This window comes from Oratosquilla oratoria, chromosome 8, assembly GCF_046742065.1.
Source record: "Oratosquilla oratoria isolate Oo_2021 chromosome 8, ASM4674206v1, whole genome shotgun sequence".
NCBI lineage: Eukaryota > Metazoa > Arthropoda > Malacostraca > Stomatopoda > Squillidae > Oratosquilla > Oratosquilla oratoria.
This window is the reverse complement of record NC_134784.1, coordinates 6,893,207-6,907,698: the sequence shown is the minus strand read 5'-3', so window position 1 is coordinate 6,907,698 and position 14,492 is coordinate 6,893,207. Positions and strand designations below refer to the sequence as shown.

The 14,492-nt window shown below is 39.8% G+C and overlaps 1 protein-coding gene across 1 annotated transcript in view; it reads left to right on the top strand.

Annotated features, from left to right (window-relative positions):
* Nucleotides 1-14,492, top strand: part of LOC143027564 (protein PRRC1-like) — a 98,478-nt gene that overhangs the window by 30,106 nt on the left and 53,880 nt on the right. Inside the window, exon 4 of the mRNA XM_076188875.1 lies at nucleotides 3,873-3,990. Coding sequence (XP_076044990.1) covers nucleotides 3,873-3,990 — 118 coding nt within the window. The remainder of the gene's footprint in view (nucleotides 1-3,872; nucleotides 3,991-14,492) is intronic.

Genomic DNA, 14,492 nt, shown 5'->3' with positions numbered 1-14,492 from the left:
TTGATGAAAGAGTATTGTGATGGTTTGGACACATGGAAAGAATAAATGAAGAAAGATTAGTAAAAGAGGTATGGAAGGCTATGGAAGGCAGAGGGGTGAACATGAGGGGGCGACCAAGGGTGAAATGGATGGATGGGGTAAAAGGGGCATTGGGAAATAGGGGAATGTCTGTTGAGGAAGGATGGGAGAAGACAGAAGATAGGAGTTAATAAGAACATAAGATAAGAATGAAGGAAACTGCAAGAGACCATAAGGCCTACACTAGGCAGCTCCATATCCATCACTACCTGTCATCTCCATCCATAAAGTTGTCTAATCGTTTCTTAAAACAACTGATAGTTTCAGCGCTTACTATATGGTTACTAAGTTTATTCCATTCGTCGACCACCCTATTAGTAAACCAATTCTTGCCTATTTCCTTTTTAAATCTAAATTTGTCCAGTTTGTAACCATTACTGCGAGTCCTACCCTGTTGTTTTAATATGATCTTGTTTGCATCACCCTTGTTAAAGCCTTTGATCCACTTGAACACCTCAATGGTGAATGGTTGTGTATGAATGATGCTGTGGTGCATGAAAGGGAGTGGGTGGGGGATTGGGAGTGAGTGTGTGTGAAAAATAAATTGACACATCCCAAAGGGATTTCTCCCTGTCTTCTCCTTTTCTGCATGAGGAGGTGGAGAGTGGGGGGGGGGGGTCTCTGATTTAATGAAGTGGCCTTGCTGTGGATGTGCTGTGTCTTGCGACTCTGCACTGACCCAGGGCAGTGGGTGAGATGCAGGAGGAGCCAAGATAAGAGGGAATGAGGGGGAAGGATGAGAGTGGAGTATGTGGGGATGGAATAGGTGGGAGTGCATTTTATGCCTTTGTTTTTTGGGTACTTACCTTGTAAGGGAGTGAAAGACTTTAGTATATGTATGCTAAATGTGAAGGAGGTTAGGGAGGGAAAGATAGTTGCAGTGGGAAGCACTAAGAAAATGACAGGAGGAGAAATAAGGAAGGATGAGATGAAAGCAGTTATTAAAATGAAGGGAGCAGGTAAGGCACCTGGGTTAGATGGGTGTCATGCAGAGTGTCTAAAAAAGAGAGGTACAGTGATGATGGACTGGCTGGTGAGGTTGTTTAATGTTTGTCTAAAAGAGGGTAGAGTGCCAGAGGACTGGAGTACCTGTATAGTTCCATTTTACAAGGAAAAATGGGACAAATATGAGTGTTGTAGTTTCAGAGGGATCAGTCTGTTGAGTGTATTTGGGGAGGCTTATGGGAGGGTTTTCATTGAGAAGATTAGGAAAGGAACAGAGGGAGTAATTAGTGAAGAACAGTGTGGGTTTAGGACAAGTAGGGGTAGTGTGGATCAGATTTTTGTGGTAAGGTAGATGTGTGAGAGTTTTAGGAAAAGGAAAGGATATCTTTTGAGCGTTCATGGATTTGGAAAGGCTTATGACAGGGTAGACAGGAAAGCACTATGGGAGGAAAGCTATTAAGAGCGGTCAAAAGTTTTTATGAGAGTAGTAGAACCTGTGTTAGAATTAGGAATGGAGAGAGTGGACTGATATAAAGGTGGGACTTTGCCAGGGATGTGTTCTTGGCTGTTCAATTTATAGATGGATGCAGTGGTACAATGAGGAAAACACAAGGGTAATGGGCCAGGGATTGGAAATGGTTAGAAAAAAGGGGGGGAAATGGGAGATAAGCCAGTTGTTGTTTGCTGATGACACTGCTGAATCCAAATCAGTTTGGATTTAGACAAGGAAGATCATGTACTACAAACCTGATCTGCTTCTATTTGAGACTGTCCAAGCAGTCTTGTCTCCCCCAAGAATGCTACAGCCAAAACGGGGTTTTCCCACAAGTCCTTTATGGAGTGTATGTTGTATTTTTTGCATGCATGATTGTGTATAATGCAGTCTTCCATGATGTGTTGGATAGTATGGGGTGAAGTGTTACATCCTGGGCATTTGTCCACAGTGTGATCTTCCAGTCTCTTCTGGTAGCTAAAAGGGCTGGGTGGTGGCCGCATTGCAGTCTGGCCAGGTGGACTCTGTCCTTTTGTGGGAGAGAGGATTCAGAGGGATGGATATCAGGGGGTCTGGCATGCAGCAATGTGTTGTCTTTTAGTGTGTTAATGGAGCAGTGAGTGATGTGATTATGAATATGTTTCTGGAGGCTGGTATTTGGTGGTTTTGGAGGAAGAGAAGAGAGTATTTGTGTGTGATATATATATTTTTTTCTATTTCTTGGTGTGTGTGGGTGATCTGCTATGTAGTGTAGTGGGTATGCTGTCTTTGTGGAGGCTACAGCAAGTGTTTGTATGCCTCTCATGTCAAGGTGATCTTTGACTTTGAGGACTTTTGTTTCATAGTGTAGGTGGTCTGTAGGTGTTGTATATGTGCAGCCTGTAATTGTTTTTAATGCTTTGTTTTGTATGGTCTGAAGGGTGTTGAGGTGTGTCTCAGTGACATTAGGTGCCCATGCTGGACTCAAACCTCGATGTTGGGAAATCACATGGCCTGGATGGAATTACAAATTGGATTCTAAAAGAATGCAAAGAAGAACTAAAGGACAAAATACATAACATAATAAGTTGCTCACTTATAGAAGGAAAAATACCAAAAGACTGGAAAAATGTTAACATTGTACCAATATATAAAGGAAGAAACAAGGAAGAACCAACTAACTACAGGCCATTCTCACTAGTAAGCACTATAGCCAAAATTTGTGAGAAAATCATCAAAAATGGCTCCTGCACTTGTAAACTTGTCATATGAAGAGAGATTGGCTAAACTGGAGTTACTGACTCTCAAGCAAAGAAGAGAGAGAAGTGACCTACTTACCATCTATAGAATCATGAAGGACATAGAAATACTCCATAGAGAGGACTTGTTAAACTGGGACAGGAGAAGCACAAGAGGACATGGAAAGAAAATAAAAAAACATAGCTACAGAAGAGATCTGGAGAAAAACAGTTTTCCACATAGTGGTAGACACTTGGAACAAACTGGACAAAGAAATAGGGTGCGCAAAAACCATTCATGAGTTTAAGAGGAAACTAGGCACTGTGAGATACAAAGGCGGGACACCACGAGCATAGCTCCCCTTCCCGCAAAATACAACTAGGTAAATACAACTAGGTAAACAAGGGTATCAGGGCACCAAGTAACTAACTGCACTCATTAGCTGTGCAATTTTTGTTTTGTTGTCTGTACTACCAAATATGCCCTGTCCTGTCTGCATCCCACATGCACAATGAGCAATTTGTCCATTTTCTCAAAAATTGGTAGGCCTCAGGAATTCAATAATTTGTAATAGAAGAATAAAAATAATATTAGATACTTTATATGATATTCTGCACACAAGTTTTGAAAGGTCCAACTGTAAGTGAATAAAACTGCCTATTTGTAGCTCATGTTCTACATCAGGCCTTGAACTTATCAGCCACCCTTGTAGCAAGCATTTTTGTTTGAGTCATTGAAATTTTTCATCTGTTCATTAAGCACTTCCTTATCCCTGATAGACATTTTGTACACCAGTCTTGTATGAGTGATATTGATGTATTATGTGATCCACCACTGCCTTGGATAATATGTTGGACTTGTGTACCACAGTAGAGAGTATCAGTGGGTTTATTTCAGACAGATCAAGAGATTATATTGATCACATTAAAGTTTTAGTGTTTTGAAGTTCAGAGTAAGTACTTAAAACCATACACTGTCACTGAATTAAATCCACAAAAAACAAGAGTAACTATCAGAAAATTGTGTTGAATTAATAAAAAATCAAAGTAATATTTCAAGTTCAGAGGATTTGCTTAAACCCATGCATATGGATAAGTAGGTACTAGATAGCTGACTGAATTTGCTTTATGTATCAAAGGCGTCCTCCCTCCAGACTCGGGTGGAGATGTGGATTTGGTGGTTGCATCAGACAAGGAGGTCAAGGTGGGTGCAGTGAGAGAAGCATTTCAGGCTGTCTTTGGAAAAGCAACAGTTAGGTAAGTGAGATTTCAATCATATTTTTATTAAGAGTATTAAAAGGGCTGCTTAACCTTGCTTTTCATTTGTTTGTGGAGTTAAACATTATATATATATTTTTTCAGCTTAATTGAATACTGGTAATATGTATTTAATTAGACAAACACAATTATTCAATTTGCGGTCAATAAGAATACCATTCATGTATTGCCTATGTCTGAAAAGAGATAAAGACTGTGGGGCTAGCAAATTCACTTCCTGAAAAGTGAATGGCTACAAGTAGGAATGTGGAAAAGGATTGAGGGACTAAAAGCATTGATAAATTGGGCTATTGCCAAAGTGTCATCAGTTCTGAAAACTGACCATTTAAATGTGTATTTATATAATTGTAGATTACAGGAAGAGAGTTTCCTCTTATTTTCCAATTATCTGTGTCATATTGTCTACCACTGTCAGGGATTCAAACACTTTTATCAGGTCACCCTTCTTTCTCATTAATCCTTCAATGATAGGTCTAGTGGTAAGTTGGGGGGGGGAGAATTCTGCCACTGTGTTTTTCCCATGGATGTCATAAAAGGTGACTCACGGTGATTGAGTAATGAGACTTAAATTTCCTACTCTCTGTGTTCATTCTCCACAAAGTCAAGGCATAAGAGGGGCTGGAAGAACTCCTACTGAAACCCTAAAATTGGGTCATGAAATGTGCATAGCTGTGGCATGTATGAGAGCAAAAGGGAAGAGATTGGCAGTTTGTTTATGAGAAGGAAGATGGATGTGTTAATGTTAAGTAAAACTAAGTTGAAATGAAGGGGTGAGTTTGAGTTTGGGGACATGGTAGGGAGTGTTAGGAGTATTGGGGGGTGAGGGTGAGAAAGCGTGGCTCTGCCTTTAAGCAGTGAGATAGAAAAATGCAGGAATAACTGGAGGGAAGTATCTTCAAGGTTAATGTGGGAGATGTTGGTTTTTGTGAGTGCATACGGGGCTGACAGTGAGAAAAGTAAAGAAAGGCTGCTTTATGGATAAATTTAAATGAGTGTGTAGAGAGTTTTGGGAGAAATGTAATGTTAGCATCAATTTCATTTTTTTGGGCGAAAATGGTCTAAAGTGTGAAGAGTAAAATGCCAGGCTGCTGGGAACTCTCTTGTATTTCGGGTCACTTAGACTTACAATTATACAAAACAAAAGGGAAACATGATCCACAAGGTATGGCAATAGATAATTATTTCCTAACTTTAATATTAATAATAATGGCAATACTAACAATGATAATGATAATTATCTATATACCAAGAACTTTTCCTCCTTATAAGGGAGGTAGCCAAGTCAAAAGGCAAGTACCCACTCCCATCCACTACCCTTTTTTCAGTTTCATCTTAGCTCCTCATGGATAACAGGTCATCCTTGTATCCCACCCACTGCCCTGGGTCAGAAGCAATGCAGCAAAGCACAGCACATCCACAGCAAAGCCACTTCACTTAATCAGCACCCCTCCATCTCCATCCTCTTGTGCAGAAAAAGAGAAGACAAGGAAGAAATCTCTTCTGGTTACATCAGAATATCATTCATACATAACCACTCCCTACCCCCCATCCACTCACTTGCATCACAGTTTCGTCTATACACAGCCATTCTCCACTCACTCAAATCTCCTGCCTTCTCACTTGCTTGATCAACAGAAATTCAACTATTGCCTAATGCCCTTTTCAACCCATCCATCTCATCCTCAATTGTCCCCTGAAGTTCACTCCACCCACCTCTACCTTCCATACCTCTGTTACTAATGTTTCTTCACTCATTCTTTCCATGTGCCTAAACAATCCCAATACTCTTTCATCAGCCCTATCTGCCATCTATTTTTCCACCCCAGCTCTCCTCACCTCCTAGTTTCACCATCCAACCTTGTAACCCCTATCATACTTCTTAGATATTTCATCTCAAATAAATTTAAAGTTTTCCTCTCTACCTCTCTTAAATTCCATGTTTCTGACCCATACAGTGCCATCAGTACCACCTCTTCATATAGTCTCCTCTTTGAATTTATTTCCAAATGCCTATTTCTCATGAAATTTTTTAATCCCCCAAGGCATTTACTTGCTTCTTTCAGTCTATGATTTACTTACACTGCCACTCCCATTCCTGCCACATGTGACCCCAAATATTTAATGCTATCCACTTCCTCCCCATCTGGGGTATTGGCTGCATGTTATTGTGGGGTTAAAACCTGCCAAGTAGCATGCAGCTGATACTCTAGGGTCTATATGGGGTGCTCCTATGGACCAGAGCCATATATCATTTTATCTGTTGTAGAGGTAATCTTTATTCAGAGAGAAATGATGATACTTTATTATACTGCGAGTGTCCCTCTATTATGCTGGCCCCCTACTCTTGTTACAGCCTTCTACCATTTCTCTGAATATTCATTTTCTCATTTCACTGAACCTTGTAGTGCGGGAAAAGAATACTGCCACCAAGTATTTCCACTTGAGTTGTATGAGGCGACAAAAATGGGACAGGGATAGGAGTAGGTATGCTTCTCCCTGTAGCCCCATACAAAAGGTTCTCAGAGCTAGGCTGCCTGTACAGGCCAATGGTGCCCCTTACCAGAGGTACCACCTTATGAAGCCATTCTGTGCTGGATGGTTGGGTGTCTGTGCTGGGATGAGTTGTTGGGGGAGGTCTTGGCTCTTTCATGAACACTCTTGAATCAAGAGCAGCCTCTTTTTAAAACAAGTGACCCCCATGGGAACAATTTACCCAGTCTGTAACCTCACTCTTCTCATAATCTCAATAGGTGGTTGCCCTTGGCCCCAGGAACCAATTAAATATCTCACACTTTATAGATACAAACCAAAACCCCAGTCCCTAAGGGGTGGTCGACCAGGTCCTCATGACATCACCCTCTGGTTGTAATGGGGATAATATGCATAAGCAGGATGGAGCTTGCACTTCCCCTGCTGCTGGAGGACTCCATTGGTTCACCTGTTAAGTCTTGTCTTGACACAGTAAAGTTAATATCTATGCATTCTTATCATTCTATGTTATCCATTTTGCTTTCAAGCCCTTCAGAACAGTTCTCCGTATCCATCTCAAAAATGATGGTGACTGTCTTTCCAGTTGGTGCTATGTAATGTGTACATCAGTGCTGCCAAAACTGCATATGAGAAGGCAATAAGAACATAAGATTAAAGGAGACTGCAAGAGACCATAAGGCCTACACTAGCAGCTCCGTATCCATCACCACCTGTCATCCCCATCCATAAAGTTGTCTAATCAATTTTTAAAACAACTGATAGTTTCAGTGCTTACTACATAGTTACTAAGTTTATTCCATTCATCGACCACCCTATTAGTAAACCAATTCTTGCCTATTTCCTTCTTAAATCTAAATTCGTCCTTATTACTGCGAGTCCTACCCTGTTGTTTTATTATGATGACCTTGTTTGCATCACCCTTGTACCTTTGATCCACTTGAACACTTCTATTAGATCACCCTGCACTCTGCATCTTTCCAGAGAGTGTAAGTTAAGGTGCCTAAGCCTTTCTTTGTAAGGCAAATTTCTTGAGTCCATGTATCATTTTGGTCATTCTTCTCTGTACTGATTCTAGTGAATTTATGTCCATTCTGTAGAATGAAGACCAAAACTGTACCGCATAGTCAAGGATAGGTCTAACTATCGCTAGATAGAGTTTAATAATTACCTCTGCACTTCTATTTGTTACTGTCCTAGCAATGAAACCTAATGCTCTGTTAGCTTTATTTCTGGCACTAATGCACTGTTTCCTGGTTTTAAGGTCCGGACTCACCAGAACTCCCAAGTCCCTCTTTCACTCAGATTTGTCTAAAAACGTGTTATCTAAGCTGTACCTATTTTCGGGGTTGTGTAGCACTACGTTTAACACGCTACACTTAGAGATATTGAAGTTCATTTGCCATTTCACCGACCATGTTAACAATTTATTAAGATCATCCTGCAGAAACTCTGCGTCGTCTCCTGACCTAATTAGGCGTCCTATTTTAGTGTTGTCTGCAAACTTACTAACATCACTATTTATCCCATCATCTAAGTTGTTTATGTACATAATGAACAACAAGGGACCCAAAACCGGTCCCTGGGGGACCCCATTAGTAACATTGCTGTTACTAATCCAAGCTCTAATCCATTCTAACACTTTTCCTCCTATGCCATGGGCTTTGATTTTATTTAGTAGTCTCTTGTGTGTTACCGTGTGGAACGCTTTGCTAAAGTCAAGGAAAATAACATCGTAATTATCATTGTTATCTGATGCCTTATATACTTTAGTGTAAAAGGGTAGAAGATTAGTCACACCTGACATACCCTAGGAGAAACCATGCTGTGAATCACGAATTGAATTATGTCTTTCGATGTGTTCTCTGAGTCTATTTACTATTATTGATTCAAGCATTTTTCCTATAACTGATGTCAAACTGATTGGCCTGTAGTTGCATATAGATAATCTCCCTTCTTAAAAACAGGAACAACGTTTGCCTGCCTCCAAGCAGTTGGCACAAAACCAGTGTCTACAGATTTATTGAATATTTCAGTTAACTGGTCGCAGATTTCAAATTTACACTCCTTAAGCATTCTTGAAAAAATTTCGTCTGGACCCGGAGATTTTGTAGCTTTAAATCTTTCAATCTGCTTGACTACTTCTTTACTAATGCTGATGATAGACTACTTTCTTTATCCCTTCTGAAAATCGGATCACAGTTTGGTACTTTGTCTAACCTCTCATTAGTAAACACCGATAGAAAATAATTGTTAAACTCCTCACTCATTTTTTCCTCCGATTCTATCATGACATTTTCATCGTTTTTAATTGGTCCTATTCTTTCATAATTTTTCGTTCTATAGAGGTGAAAGAAACCATTTGGGTTGGATTTTGCTTGACGGGCAACCTTGATTTCATAATTATGTTTTGCTGTACGTGTATTCCTTTTAACCAGCTTTGCCATTTCGTTATATCTTGATCTAAGGTGTGATTCCCCATTTTTTATTTGTACGTAAAGTCCTCTTTTCATTCCGATCTCATGTTTCAATCTGTCCGTCATCCATTTGGGAGTATTACTATTTTTCCGTATTGACTGAAGAGGGATAAATGTGTTTTGTGCATTAATAATTAGATCAGTTAGATTGCTATACATTTCTTCCAAATCGCTGACCTGTCTGTTGAGCCCTCGCCCCCAAATGACCTGACCCAAGGTATGCATATTACCCTCCGTGACCCAACCCTTAGTCCTGACCTGACCCCCAGTCACACTCCGAGACCTGACAATGTTCAAAATGTCCGCATGACATTTCGTATTCAATTTCAAATAGGTTTTTATATTGTCAAAGTTTGCTTTCCTGAAGTCTGGTACTTGAACGTTATTTGTACTTTTTAATTTTTCCCAAATAACATTAAATCTTATTTCTTGATGGTCGCTAGAGCCTAGACTATCTCCCACTCAGATTTATTGGATATATGTTCGCCGTATACATTAATGATATGAATGAAGGTGTGGAGTGCTATATGAATTTTTTTGCAGATGATGCAAAATTACTTAAGAAGGTAAAACGGAAGAGGACTGCAACTCATTGCAACAAGATCTAGACACGATATGGAATTGGACTCAAAAGTGGGAAGTGAAATTTAATATAAAGAAATGCAGTATAATGGAATTTGGAAAGAGTAAAAACAGAATATCAAAAGGTTACAGAATTGGAGAAGAAAAAATAAAAAAAGCAAACTCTGAAAAAGATCTTGGAGTGATGATTGGAAAGGACAAGAAACCTGATAAGCATATAAATAAAATATTTGGAGAAACCTACAATTTATTGAGGTCAATCAAAGTGGCGTTTACTTGTATGGATGAAGAAATGATAAAGAAAATACTAACTACACTAATAAGACCAAAACTTGAGTATGCAGCATCACTTTGGACACCCAGTACCAAAAAGAATATTAAGAAACTAGAAAGATTACAAAGAGCGACAACCAAACTAGCACCGACTCTCGCCGAACTAACATATGAACAAAGACCTACCAACTCTGGAACAAAGAAGAGAAAGAGGAGATTTGCTGACTATCTACAGAATAATGAAAGGAATGGAAATTTTAGACAGGAATGACCTGTTAGTGTGGGACAACGGTACAACGAGAGGACACGGGAAAAAACTGAAAAAAGATAGTTATAGAAAAAACTTGAAAAGGGACAGTTTCCCACACAGAGCGATTAATACATGGAACAAATTAGACAACAAAACAGTATGTGCAAACACTATACAAGATTTTAAGATAAAATTTGATGCGGAGAGATACAAAGACGGGTCACCACAAGCATAGCTCCCCTCCTGTATATTACAACTAGGTAAATACTATTACGCTGCTAATTTGGTGCTCATTATTAGTTAGAATTAAGTCCAGGGTATTTTGTCCCCTGGTAGGATCGGTAATCACTTGTTTTAGGAAATTATCCTGCACCACATCTAGGAATTTCTTCGCTTCATGATCTCCTATTAAAGTTTCTCAGTCAATGTTTCTATAATTAAAATCTCCCATGATCACAACGTTTTTGTACTGGGACGCTCTGTGAATTTCATGAATCAGGGGATCAGTCTGCTCATTGCTGAGGTTCGGAGGTCTATACAAGACGCCAATAATAACTTTGTTATTCTTGCCTATAATCTCTACCCAAATAAATTCCGTACAGTTCTCTTCCATAATCGAATTGTTGATTATACAATTTAATTTATTTTTAACGAAAAGTGCTACACCTCCCCCATTCCTGCCAACCCTATCCTTGTGAAAAAACTTATATTCTTCTATTTCGATTTCCGGAAGGAAATGTTTATTAGCCATGTTGGTCCAGGATTCAGTAATAGCTATAATATTGAAATTCTCTACGCATGCTTTACCTTGCAGCAAATCAATTTTGTTAATTATGCTCCTGCTATTTGTATAGTAAACTTTAAGTGTATCTTCCCTCCACCTGCTTTGGTGATTCTTTTCACAGTCCCTCTCTAAGTTGCTTCTATTGCCTAAACTATATTCCGATACTTTCCCCCCTACTCCAACGTAATCTACCCGAAAAAACCCTTTAGGATGCCTACTTCTCGCTCAAGGGATTCAGCAAGGAGCCAAAATCTTGGAGATGACAACCTAATTGCTGAGATCATAAGATCAAACAATGTAGATGTAGTTGATAGCGAGAATGATTATTGTTGCAACCTCTTTGATGATACTAAAGAATGTGTTCCCAAAGTTCAGCATACCCTTACACCTTACTGGTTTGTGGCATACTATAAAGAAAACTGAGATAATTTTATAAATGTTGCTAAGTATCTAGGAAGATTGGAGTGCTCTCTAAAAATATGGTAAAGTTATATTGATCCGAGCTAATGATTTAACACAGGCCATTATGCTCCTCCATCTACCTTGCCCTTCAGGTGAAATTTTCTAGTCCATCAAACCACATCAATCATTTGATTATTACAAGGGTGTATCTACAACCAAGACCTAAATGAATTCTCAGATGACATCCTACAGTTGTACCCTGATAATGTTCATTGAGTGAAAAAATCAGAGGAAATAGTAACATGATAATGCTCACATTTTATAATTCATATCTCCCTGAGTGAGTAGATATTGGCCCTGTTTCTCTCCCAGTATAAGATTTCATTGACTATCCTTGACAGTGTGACCAGTGATACAAGTTTGGTCATGGAAGGAACAACTGTACAAATGGTCCCAAATGCAATCACTGCTCTGCCCTTGACTCGCACCCTACTCCTGAGTGTAAATTGTAACCTTATTGCTTCCACTGCAGAGAAGATCACCAAATATGTTCTCAACAATGCAAAAGACATCTTGAACAAAACATTCTTCAACTGGCTAATTCTGAATTCATTAGTCTTGGTTGTGCCAGTTGAGAATTTCATTTTAGACAAAAGGATAGTGGGGCAAATACATTTGTCTCCTCCCTCCACTTCAGTATTTTCACTCTATCAATTACAGATATGGCACTTTCCCTCCTTTCTCATCTATGAATTGTTACTCCCTGTTCTTATGAGAATCCCCCTGCTGTTACAGTCCAGAATAAGTTCTTTGTTTTTGGAAAATTGAACAGATAAACCTTCTACTGCATCTTCAATAAACCCTTCCACCGCATCTTCAGCAAAGCTCTCCACTGCATCTTCAACAAAACCCCCTTCTTTTTCTACATCACCAGCAAAACCCTCCACAGTATCTTTAGCAACATCAGACTCCCTCAACAGAAGCCTGTAACATTGAAGCCCATGCTTATATGGATTTCCAATCAAGAATCCACACCAAAGATAGAAAACCAAAACAGACACATTCTTCAACAACAAAATTTCCCACAGTTCCTTCTCAGTCTCACCAAAAATGTTTTTGAGGATCTGCCAAGCCCCTTGACTCAACAGATATTCCCCCAAGAAAATTTTTGGGAGCATCAAATGGCCCTGAGTCAGGTATGAAAACTACAACTACATCAGGCCCCTCAGTCTTGAGTCATCACCTCTACAGGCAACTCTAGACAAGACAAAACTCACCTGTCAAGTAAAATACAAAATCAGGTTGGCAAAGGGAAACTCCTCTCTAGAGCTTCCCTGAAACCATCCTCAAAATAACAATATTCAACTTCCTCCAATGGAATTCACCTTGGTCTTTGGATCATGTGGACTTGTGATCAACAGCTATTTCCCTCCCGGAAGGGAGCTCAGAGCTCGTATGAACCATCTATGGGTAATGCTTTGACCTTACACGCACACAAGAGTTGGAGTAACGACTCAAAGCGCAGTGATACTGAAATTATTTTCAGCCCTGGGCAGGATTCGAACCCGGACCTCCGTAGTGACAGTCTGAGACTCTACCAACCGCAGTATGCATGCCTCCCAGTAGGAGCTGATTCTTCTTTCATATTTTTCTCTAGCATGTCTCTCTCCATTAGACAGGATATTACTCATGCTATTCTGATTTTAATTTAGAAAAGGGCCACTGTGGCAGCACTGCAATACTGATGAAAATAATGTCCCATGAAATTTTCTCAAACTGCAAATTCCACCACTGGATGTTGCAGTCAAAATATAATTGAACTGTTCATATGCAGTGTGTAGTGCTTATCTTCCCAGTGTTCCTGTTTAGAAGAATGATCTTAGCCACCTTGTGCAAAACCTCTCCTTTTCTTTTACTAGTAAGTAATTAAGTATTTGGTATTGAATCAATATACATGAAGTGTAGATAAAGAAAAGAATACATAGTACGAAATAACAATTACAAGTGCTGAGGATAACACAAAAAAGCATGTAAGCTTATTTCCATTGTTGCCATCCACTGTGGAGAGAGCACAGTCAACTCCAGAAGTCTTTTACTTCTTTCATTTATAGAGGATAAAAAATTAGATTTTAAATGTGAAGGAGGATAGGGTAGTTGCAGTGGGAAGCACTAAGAAAATGAGAGTGATGAGTGAGGAAAATGGAAGAGAAATAGGGAAAGATGAAGTGAAAGCAGCTGTTAAGATGATGAGAGCAGGTAAGGCACCTGGGTTGGATGGATACCATGCAGAATGTCTGAAAAAAGGAGGTACAGTTGTGGTGGACTGGCTGGTGAGGTTATTTAATGTTTGTTTAAGAGAGGGTAGAGTACCGGAGGACTGGAGGAGTGCCTGTATAGTTCCGCTTTACAAGGGAAAGGGGGACAAGTGTGAGTGTAGTAGTTTTAGAGGGATCAGCTTGTTGAGTGTAGTTGGGAAGACTTATGGGGTCTTGATTGAAAGGATTAGGAGAACAGAGGGAATAATTGGTGAGGAACAGTGTGGGTTTAGAACAGGTAGAGGTTGTGTAGATCAGATTTTTGTTGTAAGAATGTGAGAAAGCTATAGGAAAAGATGAGGATGTTTTTTAGGCTTTTATGGATTTGGAAAAGGCTTATGACAGGGTAGACAGGAAGGCACTGTGGGAGGTACTGCAGATATATGGGATAGGAGGAAAGCTGTTAAGAGCAGTCAGGAGTTTTTACGAGAGTAGTAGAGCTTGTGTTAGGATTAGAAATGGAGAGAGTGAATGGTTTGAGGTAAAGGTGGGACTTTGTCAGGGATGTGTTATGTCACCCTGGCTGTTCAATCTATACATGGATGGGGTGGTGCGATAGGTGAATGCAAGGATAGTGGGTCAGGGGATGGAGATGATTAAAGAAAATGGGGAAAAGTGGGAAATAAGCCAGTTGTTGTTTGCTGATGACACTGCGCTTGTAGCAGGATCAGAGGAGGGATTGAGGAAGTTAGTGACAGAGTTTGAGAAGGTGTGTGAAAGAAGGAAGCTGAAGATAAATGTGGGCAAAAATAAGGTGATGAGATGTACAAGGGGAGAGAGTGGCAGCAGACTGGAAGCGAGTATTAAGGGAGAGAGGCTGGAGGAAGTGGATAGTTTTAGATACTTGGGTGCAAATGTGGCAGGAAAGGGAGTGGAGGTAGAGGTAGAATGTAGATTGAGAGAAGCAAGTA